This window comes from Oncorhynchus gorbuscha, linkage group LG18, assembly GCF_021184085.1.
Source record: "Oncorhynchus gorbuscha isolate QuinsamMale2020 ecotype Even-year linkage group LG18, OgorEven_v1.0, whole genome shotgun sequence".
In the NCBI taxonomy this organism is placed as follows: domain Eukaryota; kingdom Metazoa; phylum Chordata; class Actinopteri; order Salmoniformes; family Salmonidae; genus Oncorhynchus; species Oncorhynchus gorbuscha.
In genome coordinates, this window is record NC_060190.1 from 12,504,187 (window position 1) to 12,525,595 (window position 21,409).

Genomic DNA, 21,409 nt, shown 5'->3' on the forward strand with positions numbered 1-21,409 from the left:
TTCAAGGTAACGTAAACATCTTCACCTGGTGGTTGATTATGATCATTTTGGAAAAACATTTCAAAACATTTTGTGTTTTGCAAGGGGCAGCAATTGTCTTATATTTATATCGTGATTGTTTCAGTTCACATTTGACTGCTATCATGTTGCTGGTGATGGCGTTACATATGGCGTTTTTGATTTAATTTGTTTTAAGCTAAATTGTAATAGTAGGTTTTGTGTCCATTTTGACAGGAGCTCGAAGGCAGTCCTGTATGTCCTTCAATATTCAGTAAATGTCATTTTAATTTGTCACTTTGAGTTTATGGTTTCCCATCTTTCCTAGACAGTTCACAGAAGTTACTGTAAAAGCAATACAATACATGTCTGCTTGAGGCCTATGTACCTTACCCCATATGTACCTTGCCCCATATGTACCTTGCCCCATATGTAACTTACCCCATATGTAACTTACCCCATATGTACCTTACCCTATTTTGTATGTTTTTATATGTGACTTTGTTTATTATTAATGATATCATTGAGATGAAAGCTTTTTTACTTTGTCCAGATAAAACATGTATCTGGGTATATTTCGCACTGTGAAATTCCTGTTCAAATGGCGCACCTTGATACTGTTCATTAAACACAGGGCAGTGAGAAAGATGTTACACGGAAGGTTTTGTACATATTTTCAATTGTTGTTTTTAAATACTACAATCTTTAAACAAATGAAAATCATAATTGATGGGGAGGCTAATCTGCATTCTTTCATGTTCTAAGATTTAAACTGTTTTCATAAGTTTTAAGGAACCAAAAGCTGGAAACCCATTGTGAGGAAAATGTATGTAATTACTGCACAAAGAAAGAAAAGAATCTTCATCATTATTTATTATATAAGTAGTTACAGTACCTGAAGACTGTATTTTTTTGCCCAGCGACAGTTCATTAGTACACAGTAGCAAAACAATTCCCAATCGGCTTTCATTTGGTCCCTTGTGAATAAAACCCTGGATTGATTGAACTGAAGTTAGACATGTGACACTGAACAGAAGCAACACGTCCACTAGAGGGAATTCTCTCCTCACATTCAAATTCTGATGCAAAGCGTGAGAAGAGCTATGAGCTGAGTTTGATTAACATTGAGAAAAATCGACATCTGGAAGGTGAATAACATGAACAAAACATGATGTAACTTTGATATGCTTTTCTAACATGCCTGTTGTAATGTGAATGCAGTGAAGTTCATTTACAGTTGGATATGTTGTTGTGGTTCTATAACAATACAATCCATCTCAACTCTCCACTTACCATATGTTTTGACTAACACAATAAACCATTGCAATTATAATAACATATATATAGCATTTGCTTCGATTAAGAATTCTAAATTAGACTGCAGTAATACATGAAGGTGTGGTTGACTGTGAGGGACTGTGATGTCAGATGTATCCTATTTCCTGTTCTTTATAAGTAGATGTCAGACAGAGACAGACAGCAGTACACAGACAGCTGTGGTGATATGATGTACCTGCTGAGGAGTTTGCTGTTGTTCTACTTCTCATTCAATGAATTGACCACAGCAGCAGGTAAGGCAAGCTGTTTATTCCCACCAATCAAGATTGATTCTGTGTTAAATCATGTTAACTCATTAAAGTGAGGGTTCTGAGTCCTGCAAATGTTTCATTTTGTGTGTCCAACATTTTGGGGTTTTCTCCACATGTCAAGTATACTATATGGATTTTTTTGTTGTCTCAAACCACAACCAAGTTAGCGTGGTACTACATCCTATCCCTTGATCATTGCCTGCAGTTTTGCATCTGTAAGCCTATTTCATGCATCTTTCTGTAAAAGGTCCTTTCAGTAGTCCTCACAATGGAGGAAAAAATGGTTATTCTCCCATTGCAGCTTTTTATCCCTATTCTTCAGCTACAAGTACAGTGCCTTGCGAAAGTATTCGGCCCCCTTGAACTTTGACCTTTTGCCACATTTCAGGCTTTAAACATAAAGATATAAAACTGTATTTTTTTGTGAAGAATCAACAACAAGTGGGACACAATCATGAAGTGGAACAACATTTATTGGATATTTCAAACTTTTTTAACAAATCAAAAACTGAAAAATTGGGCGTGCAAAATTATTCAGCCCCCTTTGCTGCGATTACAGCTGTAAGTCGCTTGGGGTATGTCTCTATCAGTTTTGCACATCGAGAGACTGAACATTTTTCCCATTCCTCCTTGCAAAACAGCTCGAGCTCAGTGAGGTTGGATGGAGAGCATCTGTGAACAGCAGTTTTCAGTTCTTTCCACAGATTCTTGATTGGATTCAGGTCTGGACTTTGACTTGGCCATTCTAACACCTGGATATGTTTATTTTTGAACCATTCCATTGTAGATTTTGCTTTATGTTTTGGATCATTGTCTTGTTGGAAGACAAATCTCCGTCCCAGTCTCAGGTCTTTTGCAGACTCCATCAGGTTTTCTTCCAGAATGGTCCTGTATTTGGCTCCATCCATCTTCCCATCAATTTTAACCATCTTCCCTGTCCCTGCTGAAGAAAAGCAGGCCCAAACCATGATGCCACCACCACCATGTTTGACAGTGGGGATGGTGTGTTCAGGGTGATGAGCTGTGTTGCTTTTACGCCAAACATAACGTTTTGCATTGTTACCAAATTTCAATTTTGGTTTCATCTGACCAGAGCACCTTCTTCCACATGTTTGGTGTGTCTCACAGGTGGCTTGTGGCAAACTTTAAACAACACTTTTTATGGATATCTTTAAGAAATGGCTTTCTTCTTGCCACTCTTCCATAAAGGCCATATTTGTGCAATATACGACTGATTGTCTCCCACCTCAGCTGTAGACCTCTGCAGTTCATCCAGAGTGATCATGTGCCTCTTGGCTGCATCTCTGATCAGTCTTCTCCTTGTATGAGCTGAAAGTTTAGAGGGACGGCCTGGTCTTGGTAGATTTGCAGTGGTCTGATAATCCTTCAATTTCAATATTATCGCTTGCACAGTGCTCCTTGGGATGTTTAAAGCTTGGGAAATCTTTTTGTATCCAAATCCAGCTTTAAACTTCTTCACAACAGTATCTCGGACCTGCCTGGTGTGTTCCTTATTCTTCATGATGCTCTCTGCGCTTTTAACGGACCTCTGAGACTATCACAGTGCAGGTGCATTTATACGGAGACTTGATTACACACAGGTGGATTGTATTTATCATCATTAGTCATTTAGGTCAACATTGGATCATTCAGAGATCCTCACTCAACTTCTGGAGAGTTTGCTGCACTGAAAGTAAAGGGGCTGAATAATTTTGCACGCCCAATTTTTCAGTTTTTGATTTGTTAAAAAAGTTTGAAATATCCAACAAATGTTGTTCCACTTCATGATTGTGTCCCACTTGTTGTTGATTCTTCACAAAAAAATACAGTTTTATATCTTTATGTTTGAAGCCTGAAATGTGGCAAAAGGTTGCAAAGTTCAAGGGGGCCGAATACTTTCGCAAGGCACTGTATATTGTGGGTGAGAATAACTCCAACAGCTTTAGTGGCCACTTGAATTAATTTAACAGTGCTGTCATCTCCCACACATTGTTTCCTTAAAAACAGAATGTGTTTCCTTCAGTGTGAAAAAAAAGCCTTTCACACTTGACTTCTCCCTCCCTTACTAGCTCTAACTTTGCTGATAGCGATATGCGTTATGTGGTTGACCCACCTAGCTAGAATACATTACCAAGGTTTGTGGACGCCTGCTCGTCAAACATCTCATTCCAAAATCATGAGCATTAATATGGAGTTGGTCCCCCCTTTGCTGCTATAACAGCCTCTTCTGGGAAGGCTCTCCAGCAATGTTGGAACATTGTTGTGGGGACTTGCTTCCATTCAGCCACAAGAGCATTAGTGAGGTCGGGCACTGATGTTGGGCGATTAGGCATGGCTTGCAGTCGACATTCCAATTCATCCCAAAGGTGTTCAATGGGGTTGACGTCAGGGCTCTGTGCAGGCCAGTAAAGTTCTTCCACACCGAACTCAACAAACCATTTCTGTAATGACCTCGCTTTGTGTATGGGGGCATTGTCGAAAAGACCTTCCGCAAACTGTTGCCACAAAAGTTGGAAGCACAGAATCGTCTAGAATGTCATTGTGTGCTGTAGCATTAAGATTTCCCTTCACTGGAACTAAGGGGCATATCCCGAACCATGAAAAACAACCCCAGAACATTATTCCTCCTCCAACAAACGTCATAGTTGGCACTATGCATTAATTCAGGTAGCGTTCTCCTGGCATTCGCCAAACCCAGATTCGTCCGTCAGACTGCCAGATTGTGAAGCAGGATTTATCACTCCAGAGAGTGCGTTTCCACTGCTCCAGAGTCCATTGCCGGCGAGCTTTACACCACTCCAGCCACAGCTTGGCATTGTGCATGGTGATCTTAGGCTTGTGTGCGGCTGCTTGGCCATGGAAACCCATTTCATGAATTTCCTGACAAACAGTTATTGTGCTGACATTGCTTCCAGATGCAGTTTGGAACTCGGTAGTGAGTGTTGCAACCAAGGACAGACGATTTTGTGTGTCCTACCACTTCGCGGCTGAACCGTTGTTGCTCCTAGACGTTTCCACTTCACAATAACAGCACTTACAGTTGACCGGTGCAGCTGTAGCAGGGCAGAAATTTGATGAACTGACTTATTGGAAAGGTGGCATTCTATGACGGTGCCAAGTTGAAAGCCACTGGGTTCTTCAGTAAGGTCATTCTACTGCCAATGTTTGTCTATGGAGATTGCATGGGTGTGTGTTAAATTTTATACACCTGTCTTCAACGGGTGTGGCTGAAATAGCCGAATCCACTCATTTGAAGGGGTGTCCACATACTTTTGTACATGTAGTGCATCTTAAGATGAACACTTAAGTCGCTTTGGATAAGTGTGTCTGCTAAATGACTAAAATGTAAATGCTCTTTTGTCTATTTGCATAATGTTCACATTTTATTGTGTTTGCCTGCCAAAGAAATAGTTAAAACAGGTATGTTGACAATCCAGGTGGGAGGTGACAAATAGATAGGCAACTGCTATGTTAGGCCCTCATTCACTATGCACTTACACAGAACAAAAATATAAATGCAACATGTAAAGTGTTGGTCCCATGTCTCATGAGCTGAAATAAAGATCCCAGAAATGTTCCATATTATATTTTCTCAAATGTTGTGCACTAATTTGTTTACATCCCTGTTAATGAGTATTTCTCTTTTGCCAAGATAATCCATCCACCTGAGAGGTGTGGCATATCAAGAAGCTGGTTAAACAGCATGATCATTACACAGGTGCACCTTGTGATGGGTACACTAAAAGGCCACTTTAAAATGTGCAGTTTTGTCATACCACGCAATGCCACAGATGTCTCAAGTTTTGAGGGAGCGTGCAATTGGCATGCTGCCTGCAGGAATGTCCACCAGAGCTGTTGCCAGAGAATTTATTGTTCATTTCTATGCCATATTTTTTATTTTATTTCACCTTTATTTACCAGGTAGGCTAGTTGAGAACAAGTTCTCATTTACAACTGCGACCTGGCCAAGATAAAGCATAGCAGTGTGAACAGACAACAACACAGAGTTACACATGGAGTAAACAATAAACAAGTCAATAACACAGTGGAAATAAAAAAATAGTCTATATACATTGTGTGCAAAAGGCATGAGGAGGTAGGCGAATAATTACAATTTTGCAGATTAACACTGGAGTGATAAATGATCAGATGCTCATGTGCAGGTAGAGATACTGGTGTGCAAAAGAGCAGAAAAGGAAATAAATATAAACAGTATGGGGATGAGGTAGGTAAATTGGGTGGGCTATTCAACGATGGACTATGTACAGCTGCAGCAATCGGTTAGCTGCTCAGATAGCAGATGTTTGAAGTTGGAGAGGGAGATGAAAGTATCCAACTTCAACGATTTTTGCAATTCGTTCCAGTCACAGGCAGCAGAGAACTGGAAGGAAAGGTGGCCAAATGAGGTGTTGGCTTTAGGGATGATCAGTGAGATACACCTGCTGGAGCGCGTGCTACAGGTGGGTGTTGCCATCGTGACCAGTGAACTGAGATAAGGTGGAGCTTTACCTAGCATGGACTTGTAGATTACCTGGAGCCAGTGGGTCTGGCGACGAATATGTAGCGAGGACCAGCCGACTAGAGCATACAGGTCGCAGTGGTGGGTGGTATAAGGTGATTTGATAACAAAACGGATGGCACTGTGATAAACTGCATCCAGTTTGCTGAGTAGAGTATTGGAAGCTATTTTGTAGATGACATTGCCGAAGTCGAGGATCGGTAGGATAGTCAGTTTTACTAGGGTAAGTTTGGCGGCTTGAGTGAAGGAGGCTTTGTTGCGGAATATAAAGCCGACTCTAGATTTGATTTTTAGATTGGAGATGTTTGATATGAGTCTGGAAGGAGAGTTTACAGTCTAGCCAGACACCTAGGTACTTATAGATGTATACATAAACCACCTCCAGCGTCCTTTTAGGGAATTTGGCAGTACGTCCAATAGTGGCGGTGGGGTTATGGTATGGGCAGGCATAAGCTACGGACAATGAACACAATTGCATATTAACGATGGCAATTTGAATGCACAGAAATACTGTGAGGCCCTTTTATTTTTAAATGTATCTGTGACCAACAGATGCATCTGTATTACCAGTCATGTTAAAACCATAAATTAGGGCCTAATGAGTGATAGGCAGTCTATAGACCTACCTCACGCAGTCTAGAGACTTATCTCAAACTGCTGTGACAAGTGTTGTCATTGTACATTTCTCTCTTCCTACTCAGGAATCCAAAGATGACTTCAGCTACCAGTTTTCTGTTTTTTGCGATCCATTTAGCCTGTATAAGCACTGGAAATTCTTCTGAGAGTAAGTTGTGCCATAAATTCCATAATCATTATTATAAAATTTTATATACATAAATACAACAATTTATTTAATGTTTTCAGCAGATTATTAACATTGTGGTTTGGAAGAACTGTATATGATTTTTTACTAAAAGTTCAATAAGATTGGTGACATTATGATAAACCTGACTACTATAACAATAATTATCTTCTGTATTTATGTGGTCTTTTTCTCTGAAATGATATTTTACTTACAGCATTTGTCAAACTGGAGTGTGAAGAAGAATACCATGGGGTTTATGGTCAGCAGTCATTGCTGCAGTGTATTGTCAAAGCTGTTCAGAACGTGACCATCTTGACGGTGACCTGGAAGAGGGTGGGAGGTGATGCACCTTTGTTGGAATACCATAAACATGCAAATGCCTCAACCCTCGGGTTTAAATTTGCTGAGCCATCCTGGAACAAGGATAATATGAATGTGTCCTTGTGGTTGACAAATACCAAGATGGCCGACAAGGGGGAGTATGAATGCATGGTGAGAACAGACAGTGGTGATGCTACAGCTACAATCAGCCTCAGTGTCACAGGTGAATCCTATACTGTCTACAGTTCAACCAAGTGTGATTATAAAAGCACCTTTCAACACAGGTCCATGAAAGGAAAAAACTGGAACATGTGAGATGTTCAGCCACACTTTAAGGGCAATAGAAGAATACAATACAATACAACACTTAATTTTTTAAAATGCGTCTCAGCTCATAGCCTTCATCAGGGTGTTATGATGCCCACATGTTGAAATGAAGTTCTATTCAACTTCCATTGTTGTCACACACACACACACACACACCTGCCCATACAGGTATGATAAAAGGTTGATACGGATGTTTAATCTGAAATGTGTTCAGGGGGAGTTCAGATCTATTGTGAGGGAGAGAGAGATTGGACAGCACAGCAGGAGCCAGAGTTACTTGACAGTGCTCAAATGGCACAGAGTAGTACCAGTGGGAATGTCCACAACTAGCCTCCATAATGCCATTCTACCCACGTCACGCAATCAATGTTTACAAATAATGTACACAGACTCAATTAGAACATGTGAGTGAAGAAAGGTAATTCCAGTTTATTAAAATCACTCCTCCAGTAATCTCATTCCAAGTTATAACCCTTTGATGGGTGTTGAAAAGGTGCCAAGTCTTAACGATGTTTACCCACTGACGTTGTTGCGAACTGCACCCACATGTACAGGTGAAGTCAGATGTTTACATACACTTAGGGTGGAGTCATTAAAAATAGTTTTCAACCACTCCACACATTTCTTGTTAACAAACTATAGTTTTGGCAAGTTGGTTACGACATCTACTTTGTACATGACACACGTCATTTTTCCAACAATTGTTTACAGACAGATTATTTCACTTATAATTCACTGTATCACAATTCCAGTGGGTCAGACGTTTACAAGTTGACTGTGCCTTTAAACAGCTTGGAAAATTCCAGGAAATGATGTCATGGCATTAGAAGCTTCTGATAGGCTCAAATTGACATCATTTGAGTCAATTAGAGGTGTACCTGTGGATGCATTTCAAGGCCTACCTTCAAACTCAGTGCCTCTTTGCTTGACATCATATGAAAATCAAAAGAAATCAGCCAAGACCTCAGACCTCCACAAGTCTGGTTCATCCTTGGGAGCAATTTCCAAACACTTGAAGGTACCACGATCATCTCTACGAACAATCGTACTCAAGTATAAACACAATGGGACCATGCAGCCGTCATACCGCTCAGGAAGGAGACTCGTTCTGTCTCCTAGAGATGAATGTATTTTGGTGCGAAAAGTGAAAATCAATCCCAGAGCAACAGTAAAGGACCTTGTGAAGATGCTGGAGGAAACAGGTACAAAAGTATCTATATCCACAGTAAAACGAGTCCATTCTCAACATAACCTAAAAGGCCGCTCAGCAAGGAAGATGCCACTGCTCCAAAACCGCCATTAAAAAAGCCAGACTACGGTTTGCAACTGCACATGGGGACAAAGATCAATATTTTTGGAGAAATGTCCTCTGGTCTGATGAAACATAAATAGAACTGTTTGGCCATAATGACCATTGTTATGTTCGGAGGAAAAAGGTGGTGGCTTGCAAGCCGAAGAACACCATCCCAACCGTGAAGCACGGGGGTGGCAGCATCATGTTGTGAGGGTGCATTGCTGCAGGAGGGACTAGTGCACTTCACAAAATATATGGCTTCATGAGGATGGAATATTATGTGGATAGATTGAAGTAATATCTCAAGACATCAGTCAGGAAGTTAAAGCTTGTTTGCCAATGGGTCTTCCAAATGAACAATGACCCCAAGCATACGTCCAAAGTTGTTGCAAAATGGCTTAAGGACAACAAAGTCAAGGTATTGGAGTGGCCATCACAAAGCCCTGACCTCAATCCTATAGAAAATGTGTGGGCAGGACTGAAAAAATGTGTGCGAGCAAGGAGGCCGACAAACCTGACTCAGTTACACCAGCTCTGTCGGGAGGAATAGGCCAGAATTCACCCAACTTATTGTGGGAAGCTTGTGGAAGGCTTCCTGAAATGTTTGACCCAAGTTAAACAATTTAAAGGCAATGCTACCAAATACTAATTGAGTGTATGTAAACTTCTGACCCACTGGGAATGTGATGATAGAAATAAAAGCTGAAATTAATCATTCTCTCTACTATTATTCGGACATTTCACATAATAAAGTGGTGATCCTAACAGACATAAGATAGGACATTTTTACTAGTATTAAATGTCAGGAATTGTGAAAAACTGAGTTTTAAATGTATTTGGCTAAGGTGTATGAACTTTCAACTTCAACTGTATGTAATATAATGTATCTTTCTCTCTCTTGTCCAGCTATGTACAAATCACCAACCATGAGTTCCAGTCCTGAGAACTGCATAAAACAGAACACAGACGTGACCATTTTCTGCAACTCTACAGGCGGGCACCAGAAAGGGTTGATCTGGTGGTTTGACGAGTTTGGCGCAAACTGCACAGGCAGTGCTGAACTCGTGGCCAAAAAGACAGACGACACACTGTTTAGCCTCTCCAGTAAATTGACGGTTCTGAAGGCTACATACAGTGGTTCCACAAACTACACATGCACAGTGCACAACACCAATGGAGTCCAGGAGGGGAAGGCATCATTTGAGATCCTGTTTGTATGTTCAGCAGGTATGTTCTGCCATCGTGGTCGGTATACACAGTGTCTATGAATGTTTGTGATGTCATCCTTTTTGAAAGCTGGGCCAAATCCAAAACATGCCAGTCTCCCTTATTCGCTCATCCTAACCCTGATCATTGTAAACAGTTCAGCCTCAATCTAGCCTACTTTTATTAGCATAGGCCTTTTTAACAACGTCTTTATCATGTGTGAGCACAATAAATCAGCCTCATAATGAGAGAACATGTCACTGAGGGGTGGAGTAGATCAGGCCATAACATGCTCCCAAATCTGACTGAACATCTTCCTTGAAATTGAAAAAAAGAAAATGAATGTCTTGGTTTGTCTAAGAAACATTCCATTGCATGTTTCAGTATGATCCCAGAAGACTTATTATTATTATTATTATTATTATTATCTTCAATGTTTGCTCAACCCAGTCTGCGTGTCATCTGGTGAGCCTCGAAGAAATAGTGGAGATGTAAAATACCTGCACTAGTTGCAAATTAGAGCTCATCGTCTCCAAAATGTCTCTAATGCTCCATCTTATCACGATTCAGTGCAGTCATAATACCTTCTTATCAGAACATTCCTTCTCTGCAGTTGTTTCTCATCTCTCGCAGCCATTTTGAATGTTTTTTCTGACCTGCCTGGCTGGGACTTTCCAAACACAAATTATCCATCTGATGCGAAAACGAATTAGTCTTAGCAATGGGGAGTAAATTAAGATTATATTTAGATTAGAAAAGAGCTTTAGTGTGTTTATTTTAGGATATCAAAATAATCAAATATTACTCTGCAGGAAATTAAGTTGACCTGATGCTGACTTTAACCAATCATAATTGACCTTTTCCTCTGGATTTTATATTTTAGAATAATATTGGAACTTCTTTTTAGTTGAAGTGACATTGAACTTTGGTTGCCTGAATCCAGGTCTGCTGGATTAGATTTGTAAAAAATAATCTGATTTAATTTGTTCTCAATCATGGACTTTGTGCATCTATGTCTGGTCACAGAGTAGCACTACCTGTATTTAATTCAAATATCTGTGAATTTCCTATTTAATTTGCTAATTGTTTATTTTCCACCTGCATTTGAAGGTTCAAAATATGATTTTGCTTCTGACTCCACTACCCAGTGGCTTGCCCCATTTGGGGTCATAGGATCTCTGGTCATTGGACTCCTTGCTGCGCTGCTGATATTTAAAAGGCGCTCTGTCCAACGTAAGTACATGAATTGTCATACAGTACACACTGATGACAGCTCTCAGACGGTGCTTACATGGGCCTGGCTGATATATGTGATCTCTCTGTGTGTGTAACTGCTCCATGAACAGATATCATTGCATGAAGCTTTGTTGAGTATCATGGATCTCGGCAGCCACCCATTTTGGCTCTGAATAGGGATGATTACCTTAAAGTTACACTGCAAAGAATCTCAGTAGTCAAACAACATAGTGAAAATACCCAGGCTCAGCCAGTCGTCATGTACAGTAGTTAAACATCAGACATCTTTACTATACGATCAGTGGCTTTCAGCCATGTGTGGCATAGGCTTATATTAACCATGAAAAACAGTGAATTTGATGCTCGAAGTCAATATTAATGGATTCAGCATGAACTGCACTAGTAGGCTATTTATTGTTCATCAACATCACTTTTGCTTTACTTATTAGCTTTTTTATGTATACTGTACGAAAATATAAACGCAACATGCAACAATTTCAACCATTTTACTGAGTTAAAGTTCATATAAGGAAATCAGTCAACTTAAATAAATAAATTAGACCCTAATCTATGGATTTCACATGACTGGGCAGGGGTGCATCAATGGGTGAGCCTGGGAGGGCATAGGTCCACCCACTTCGGAGCCAGGACAGGCTAATTCATTTTTCCCCACGAAAGGGCTTTATTACAGACAGAAATACTCCTCAGTTTCATCAGCTGTCCGGTTGTTTGGTCTCAAATGATCCCGCAGGTGAAGAAGCCGGATGTGGAGGTCCTGGGCTGGCGTGGTCACATGTGGTCTGCGGTTGTGTGGCCGGTTGTACGTAATGCAAAATTCTCTAAAACGACATTGGAGGCGGGTTATGGTAGAGAAGTGAACATTAAATTATATGGCAACACCTCTGATGGACGTTCCTGCAGTGAACATGCCAAATGCACACTCACTCAAAACTTGAGACATCTGTGGCATTGTGATGTGTGACAAAATAGCACATTTTCGTGGCCTTTTATTGTCCCAGGCACAAGGTGCACCTGTGTAACGATGCTGTTTAATCAGCTTCTTGACAAGCCACACATCTCAGGTGGATGGATTATTTTTGCAAAGGATAAATGCTCACTAACAGGGATGCATTTGTGCACAAAATTTGAGAGAAATGTGTTTTTTGTGCATATGGAACATTTCTGGGATTTTTAATTCAGGACATTAAACATAGGACCAAGACTTTACATGTTGCATTTATATTTTTGTTCAGTATAGTTTGTTTTAAGCTAAATTGTAATAATAGGTTTTATGTCATTTATTTTTCACAGGGGCTCGAAGGCAGTCCACCTTCCCATTAATGAGTAAGTCCTTCAATATTCAGTATTTTTTTATTTTTTTATGGTTTCCCAACTTTCCTAGACAGTTCACATAATTCCCTGTAAAAGCAATACACATACTTTATAATGACCAGCATCTTCATTTGGAAAACTTGATAATTATAACTCAACAAATTAAAATGATTACATTTTCCAAGGCAAAAACAATACTCCGTAATGCATTCACATAGCCTGAGTGCCAGTCTTTTGGGCTATCATGCCAACCCCTTGTCACTCATTGTCATGCCTAACATCTTTGTCTTGACAATGAGATATGGAGTTGGCAAGAGTAGTACAAACAGATATTTGACCAGGCTAGCATTCACATGATTTTGGTTTGTGAAACTAGCCGGAACACTGTTCTCTCCCTTTGAATTGAATGACTTATTTGATTGAATGTAGGTCAAAGGGTAGTGTTTCTTCCGTCACAAGTGGAGTAGAAAATGGAGGCTAATAAATACTAATTGTTTACCAAACTAGTTGGCGATGATGATGGCTCCGCTTTTGTTTTGTTCTCATGGGGAAATCTTAAGAAATGACTCACCCCTGTTCTAATTTCGGGAGTTTAGCTGCATGGCTGTGGTGAAGGGATATTATTTATTTGGGTCATACTAAACTCAGCAAAAAAAGAAAACGCCCTCTCACTGTCATCTGTTTATTTTCAGCAAACCTAACATGTGTAAATATTTGTATGAACATAAGATTTAACAACTGAGAAATAAACTGAAAGAATTCCACAGACATGTGACTAACATACATTTAATAATGTGTCCCTGAACAAAAAGGGCGTCAAAATCAAAAGTAACAGTCAGTATCTGGTGTGGCCACCAGCTGCATGAAGTACTGCAGTGCATGACCTCCTCATGGACTGCATCAGATTTGCCAGTTCTTGCTGTGAGATGTTACCCCACTCTTCCACCAAGGCACCTGCAAGTTCCCGGATATTTCTAGGGGGAATGGCCCTAGCCCTCAATGTCTGATCCAACAGGTCCCAGATGGGCATCTTTCTTTTGGTGTTTTTCAGATTCAGTAGAAAGGCCTCTTTAGTGTCCTAGGTTTTCATAACTGTGACCTTAATTGCCTACCGTCTGTAAGCTGTTAGTGTCTTAGCGACCGTTCTACAGGTGCATGTTTATTGTTTAAGCATGGGAAACAGTGTTTAAACCCTTAACAATGAAGATCTGTGAAGTTATTTGAATTTGAATTTTACGAATTATCTTTGAATGACAGTTTTTTTTGCAGAGTTTATTTTGTACTGCTGGGAGAAATATGGGCCTGTCTGCACTGTAAGGGAAGACCTGCTGTCTTGCAAGTAAGGCTGGGCGATCAAGTTTTTTCGATATTTTCGAGTTTGTTTTAACGTGATATGGAAATTGTCTATCGCAAGTATTGAGGTTCTGTTATAATGTTGTAATGTTTGACAAATGCAGCTTCTCACTGTCTCTTCACTGTCAGGCCAATGTCGAATCATGTGACAACGCGTGCACAGAGGTTATCCACCAATCACAACTGTGGACAGCCTTTCACAAATTGTAACCACGCTGACAAAGTGTGGCGGCGGTAAGAGTTCCACCAAAATGGAAAGTGGGGAAACCAACTCAGCCTCTCGTGAGGATGAAATCATCCCCGAAAAGGGCTGCAATGTTTTTTCAATAATATGGAAGTGATTTGGGTTGAAGAGGTCTGTTGTTCAGCAAACGAATGTCTTGTGCAAAATGTGTCGAAAGACAATTGCTACGAAAAGCAGCAGTACAACCAACCCCTTCCATCACCTGCAACTGAAACACGCGGTGGAATGGGAGGAATTCGTGAGACTATGCAATGCCGATTCCAGTCGCCCAATTTCCAAAATGTCAGCTAAAAGACATACTACCATAGTCGCTTCCTTTTCAAACGTAATCCCTTATGACAAAAGTTTGAGGTGGAAGGAGATGGCGGATGCAGTGACCTATTACATAGCGAAAGATATGGTCCCAATCTTTACAGTAGAAAAGCCAGCATTTAAAAATCTGCAAAGTACAGGTGACCACAAATCAGCTGCCAAGCCGCAAGTATTTCACAGAAGAAGCCCTGCGGCGAATATACACTGCTACCCACGATAGAGTCGCAGAGAACCTGGCTAGTGTTTCTTATTTTTCCTCCACAGCCGATCTATGGTCGAGCAGAACGTCAGAGCCATACCTACATTTGACAGTCGACTACATAAATGAAGACTGGAAATTGTAAAACGTCTGCCTACAGACGTCTTACATCCCGATGATCATACGGGTGAAGTAATAGCCCAGGATCTCAAAGACTCTGGCATTGTGGAAAATGAGCGAAGACCAGCAGGTGTGCATGACAACTGACAGCGGGAGCAACATGATAAAAGCATTGTGCATGACAACTGACAGCGGGAGCAACATGATAAAAGCATTGTGCATGACAACTGACAGCGGGAGCAACATGATAAAAGCATTGTGCTTGAACAACTGGACCCGCCTGCAGTGCTTTGGGCACAGGCTTCACCTCGCCATCGGTAAGTGTGACATTGGATAATTAAAGTGCATTCAAAAAAAGTTATGTTCAGGCCAACTGTAGGCTAATGTGTTAGTAGTTGTCATTCTGCCAATCCAATAGCAAATAACCACAGGCTGTTGTAATTATAACAGCAAATTAACTCAATTAATGCATTTTCAATCAAAATGATTATATAAATGACATGTTCAAACAGCGAGCGGTCAAACATTCCTAAACGATAGAATAGACGTGTGGATGTGTGTTCATTTGTTTTGCACAAATAGGCCTTGAGGCCTTGTATATTTTGTATTTTAATAAAGAAAATTCTGTTTAGAATCAAGTCTTGTCCTTTTTTAATTTGTTTATAGAAAAACACGAAATCGAGGTTTGTGTGTGTATATATATATATATATATATATCGTGAATCGTCCAAACCTCTGGGGGGGGGGGGGTGGAGTCATTACTTTTAGGCCATATCGCCCAACCCTACTTGCAAGTCTCTTGACTAACTTTAAAAAAAAAAATTCTGCCCTACTGTTATTTTCACTGAAATTTGAAGGAGGCAATGCTCTTCTGGAGATTGAAACGTTACATGACATTCGTCCACCATATGTCACAGATCAGCTTCTGACTTGTCCTTGTCGGTTATAGGTCACAGTGGCCACCCAACTGACAGGCACCGCGATGATGAGGCAGAAGGAAACGCTATCCTTACTGTATGTTGTATCTACATCTAATATGTCTATATCTCTATTGTACATCTAAAATGAATATATCTAAAACATATTGCATCTACATCTACTGTATTTATAATAGCTCTCTTTCTATTCAGCATCATAGCTTCATAGGGGACATGTTTTTTTTAAGTGTTTTTTTTTTAATGATTGTAGTTTACATGCTGGCCGTGCTCCTTATAATGATTAGTGAAAAGTCTCTCCTGTTTTTTACTTTCTATTATTGTATAACAATATGCTCTTTCTCGTTTTCTCTCTTTCTCTCTCCCTCTCTCTGTCTCTCCAGGTCTAAATAGTGACAGAACACATGACCAGCATTCCAGTCTTTAGTAACTGATTCGTTAACCGGCAGTCTCTGGAAGGGACTGTTCCCTTGACGGTCAATAAGGGGCTTGTCACTGTCCTTTGATGGACTGTTTCCTGTTAAGTGTTCGGTGACAGTCACTTTGGCACTCGGGTCATTCTGATTGAGGCATTCGTTTCTTCACAATCTACTGCTGATGGCAGCCTTTAAAGTCTGTGGTTGAATACAAATGATATGTTTCTATACAGGGTTGCCATGGTGTCACTATACTCTAGATTCTACCACTGTAGAACATTTGTATACTGTAATACCAGGTAATCTAATCACTGTACACACTATACTACAAGATGCATGGTTTAACATTCCACATTTCCTCTACTGTAGATTCTACCATATTGGTTGTTATTACTATACTGTAACGCCATACCATCTAATCACTGTTACACGCCGTTCCATACTAAGGTTGTGCGAACATGCAATTTGAACACTGCACTTTTCTGAAAACATGTAGTTAAACTGGTTACACTTCTGGAAGAGGGTTTCACAAGACTGCACAACAACCACTCTTATAACCAAAAGCCAGCCGGTTTCTCCTACCACAGATTTATTTTTGGGCCTTCCTTTTTCCTTGTCTTGCTCGATCTGCTAGTGCAAAATGCAGATGTATATCTTGCTCAGAGCGTACGTCCAGGAAATGCAATGGAATGAAACTGTAAACATGTTGATCATCAGGTTTCAAGAGATACTCCTGCATCTGCCAGTATTCTCCCTGGGCTTTGATTCTGCTACAATATCTCTGGGGAGAATGTGGCGCCCAATTCCCTATATAGTGCACTACTTTTGACCAGAGGGAATAGGGTGCCTTTTGGAATGCAACCTTTGACTTGACTTTGTGTTTTATCGTTTTTGGCACTGAATATAATATATAACCATTATCAGAAGTCAGCCTGTCACTCCTCCCACAGCTGTTTGTTTGTGGCCTTCCTCTATCCCCTTTCTTGTCTGGCGCTATCTGCTGGTGTAAAATTCAGATCTACATTTATATCTTGCCCAGGGCTCGCCTCCATGAAGGCAGTGCAATGGAACGCAACTGTAAACCTGAAAAACGAGAGTCAATTGGTTATCAGTTTCAAGTTGAACATGTAAATGTTTACCTGGTGGTTGATTATGATACTTTTGTATATGCCACAATTGTTTTATGTTATGAAAGAGGCTGCTACTGTCTTAATATTGTAGTTATAGAATGACTGTTTCAATTCCCATGATGTTTTACTGCTATCAATACATCTGTTGTATTGTGGCAGCTTGAGGTGAATGGTGTCCACGACAAGACTCCACCTCCCATAATTCCTGGCAAATCTTGTATCAGTTCCTTCTTACTTCAGTACATGATTGGAAGTTGGCACTATAGCTACAGCCAGAATGATTCATCAATTTATATGCTACCCTGCTTGGCACTGGTCAGGGCTCTTCCAAAGAAGCTTGGGCTTTTGGTTTAGCTCGACTATAGTGGTTTGAGATGTTCATGTGTAAAGTTTTGTTTATTTTGCAGTTCAACAAAATGTTTTCTTCTCTGTATGAAGTGTATATCAAGCGATTTGTTGATGTGCCTGCTTGAGGCCTACTCCACTTACGATTTTGTTGTCCCCGTTTTTTTCGTATATTTCACACTTTGAAATTCCTTTTCAAATCCCACACCTTGACACTGTTCAGGTTTTGTAAATAGGATGGAGATTTTAATTGTAGTTTTTAATTACTACAATCTTTTTTAACATTTTTATGAAAATCATAATTGATGGGGAGGCTAATCTGAAATGTTTTTATGTTCTAAGGTTTAAACTGTTTTAATATGTTTTAAGGAACCAAAAGCAGTAAACCATTGTGAGAAAAAATGTATATAATTACTGCACAAAGATTTTTTATATTTTTTTTATCCATCATTATGCATTATATAAGTAGTTACAGTACCTAAAGACCATTTTGTTTTGCCCAGCGACAGTACATCGTTGCATTCATTAGTGCACACCGTAGCAAAACAATTTCCAACGGAAAACAAATGTTTCTTATTGGACAAGTTCAGGTGGTCCCCCCACATTTTGGTCAATCTATCATTTCATTCCTTGTGAATACAACCCTGGTTTGATTGAATCCAGAGATGGGACACTGAACAGAAGACAACTTGTCCATTAGATCAGGGTTCCCCAAATGGCGGCCCACCAAAAATATACAGTTATATTTTTTAGTACTTTTACTCAACTACACTACTGTTCAAAAGTTTGGGGTCACTTAGAAATGTCCTTGTTTTTGAAAGAAAAGCACTCAAAAAATTGACCATTAAAACATAAAATTGATCAGAAATACAGTGTAGACATTGTTAATGTTGTAAATGACTATTGTAGCTTGAAACTGCTTTTTGTTAGAGTATTTAAATAGGTGTACAGAGGCCCATTATCAGCAACCATCACTCCTGTGTTCCAATGGCACGTTGTGTTAGCTAATCCAAGTTAATCATTTTAAAAGGCTAATTGATCATTAGAAAATAATTTTGCAATTATGTTAGCACAGCTGAAAACTGTTCTGATGTCACACCCTGACCATAGTTTGCTTTGTATGTTTCTATGTTTTGTTTGGTCAGGGTGTGATCTGAGTGGGCATTCTATGTTGTGTGTCTAGTTTGTCTGTTTCTGTGTTTGGCCTGATATGATTCTCAATCAGAGGCAGGTGTTAGTCATTGTCTCTGATTGGGAACCATATTTAGGTAGCCTGTTTGGTGTTGGGTTTTGTGGGTGATTGTTCCTGTCTCTGTGTTTTCACCAGATAGGGCTGTTTTTGTTTTTTCACATTTCTTGTTTTGTATATTGTTCATTTATCATCTTCATTAAAGATGTATCACAATAACCATGCTGCGTTTTGGTCCGCCTCTCCTTCGACACAAGAAAACCGGTACATCTGATTAAAGAAGCAATAAAACTGTCCGCCTTTCGACTAGTTGAGTATCTGGAGCATCAGCATTTGTGGGTTTAAATGGCCCGAAACAAATAACTTTCTTCTGAAACTCGACAGCCTTTATTTCTCAGAACAAGAATAGACTATTCCATGCTAGAAATTGCCAAGAAACTGAAGATCTCGTACAGTGCTGTGTACTACTCCCTTCACAGAACAGAGCAAACTGTCTCTAACCAGAATAGAAAGGAGTGGGAGGCCCCGGTGCACAACTGAGTAAGAGGAGAAGTACATTAGAGTATCTAGTTTGAGAAACAGACTCCTCACAAAAAAAATGTTTTAGTTGCATGCCAGCAAAGCCACAACACAATACATAAATGGCACTAGAACGGTGGCAAACGGTGCCCACAAACTCTTAGGGCCTACATAAAATGTACATGCTAAAATCGCCACTGGAATGCAATAGTTGATTTACAGGTGGGTATTTTGTTTTTTTATAACAATGCAATCCATCTAAATTCTCCACTAAGACAACGTTTAAATTATAATAATTTTATATGTAACATATACAATTCAATTACAAAATCTGAATTAGATTGTATATATTATTCAGTAATACATGCAGGTGTGGTTGACTGTGGGACTGTGGTATCAGCTGTATCCTATTTATATATATATATATATATATATATTATTTCCTGTGTCGTTATAAGCAGATATAAGACAGAGAGCAGTACAGTACACAGCCAGCTGTGGTGATCTTGATGCCACTTCTGAGGTGTTTTCTGTTGTCCCACTTGTCACTCAATGAATTGACCTTGGCAGCAGGTAAGGCAAGCTGTTTCTTCCCACGTTTAGGTTCTATATACCAGAGTAAGAACTCGACGGACACTATGAAAGCTTAAACCAAGTATCTTCACCCCAAAGGATCGAACAGCTGGACAGACAAGACATGTTCACACAAGCTCTGATATTTAACCCTTTCTCCTATGCTGAGTCTCCTCCTACACATCTGAACAGCCAATGCATCTCTGTTGCTAGACAGAACCTTAGTGATATCTGTTCTTCCTCACTTTATCTGACCTCTGCCCCAAAGTGCTCACTCCTCCCCAATCACGGCTGTCATGGTGACTCAAACCGGACCGTGTCTCTTCTCCTCCCATAGGATCCCTGATGGCTAACGATAACATATCCAGACAGAATGTGAACATCACACATTCCCCTCTCCCTTAGTGACATGAATAAGTATAATTAATATTCTCAGAATCCAAATCCACCAATCAAGGTTGACTCAGGATTAAATCATCAGTATGGGACATATGTATCCTCTTTGACTCTAACAACCATGGTTCCTCTTTCTTCCCAGTCTTTTCTATAGAAGCCATTCTCTGGGTGAAGACGGGGGAGAAGTTTACCATGAAGTGCTCCACTTTTTTCTAAAGAACAAGAAGGAATATACCTGTATGTCAGAGGCTGGTGGAAGGAGCTATAGGAGGAGGTGCTCATTGTAATAGTTGGAATCCATGGTACGGTATCAAACATATAGAAACTACTTGTTTGACTCCGTTCCATTTATTGTTCCAGCCATTACAATGAGCCCGTCCTCCTATAGCTCCTCCCACCTGCCGCCAATGCTCTGTTGGGCTGGACAGGGCTGTAGAGGTGCGATATTTTTACCAGCGTAACACCTAGCTGACCCACAGTTGGCTGGACCATTTTTGATACTCACAGGAAACAGTTTAGTGTGAAACTCAGCAGCATTGCATTTCTTGACAGAAACCGGTCCGCATGTCACCTACCCCGTTCAAAGGCACTTAAATAGTTTTTCTTGCCCATTCACCTTCTAAATGGCACACATACAAAATCCATGTCTCAATTGTCTCAAGACCTAAAACTCCTTATTTAACCTGTCTCCCCCCCCCTTCATTTACCCCCCTTCATTTACCGGTTCCGGTTGGAGCGAGTGGTCGCATCTGCACGTCGCTCCAACGGGTAGTATAACTTTTTCATTATATTTCATTATATCACAACGGTTTGATTTGTCTTATCTTAGCAATTTCTTCTCAGCTAGCTACATAGCCGTCTTTGTATCAAAGATAATTGCGTAATTATCGTATTTCGCCGTCCTAACGTAGTCTTCACTAGCCAGCTAGCTAACGTCCACTGATTAGCTGCACTGGAGAAACTATTACACTCAACTGAACGACTTGATTAGTTTAGTGTTAGCTAGCTACATAGCTGTCTTTGCTGTCTTCGTATCATCGTATCATCGTATC

General features: G+C 40.1%; 1 protein-coding gene across 3 annotated transcripts; it reads left to right on the forward strand.

The window, feature by feature from the left end:
* The first annotated feature begins 1,003 nt into the window (after window positions 1–1,003).
* LOC124002485 lies at window positions 1,004–18,125 on the forward strand. 3 transcript variants are annotated; one of them, XR_006833036.1, is made up of 11 exons: window positions 1,004–1,145; window positions 1,457–1,568; window positions 6,807–6,889; window positions 7,125–7,454; window positions 9,759–10,079; window positions 11,169–11,291; window positions 12,606–12,638; window positions 13,896–13,965; window positions 14,109–15,171; window positions 15,804–15,868; window positions 16,173–18,125. XR_006833036.1 is itself a non-coding variant. In XM_046309908.1 (8 exons), the coding sequence occupies exons 2-8, from the start codon at window positions 6,817–6,819 to the stop codon at window positions 16,176–16,178; spliced, it is 951 nt and encodes a 316-aa protein (XP_046165864.1). In that variant the 5' UTR covers window positions 1,432–1,568; window positions 6,807–6,816; the 3' UTR covers window positions 16,179–18,125. The 3 variants fall into 3 exon arrangements, 1 of the variants encoding a protein (XP_046165864.1); XR_006833037.1 differs by lacking the exon at window positions 1,004–1,145 and having other exon boundaries at window positions 1,432–1,568; XM_046309908.1 differs by lacking the exons at window positions 1,004–1,145; window positions 13,896–13,965; window positions 14,109–15,171 and having other exon boundaries at window positions 1,432–1,568.
* The last annotated feature ends 3,284 nt before the right edge of the window (window positions 18,126–21,409 follow it).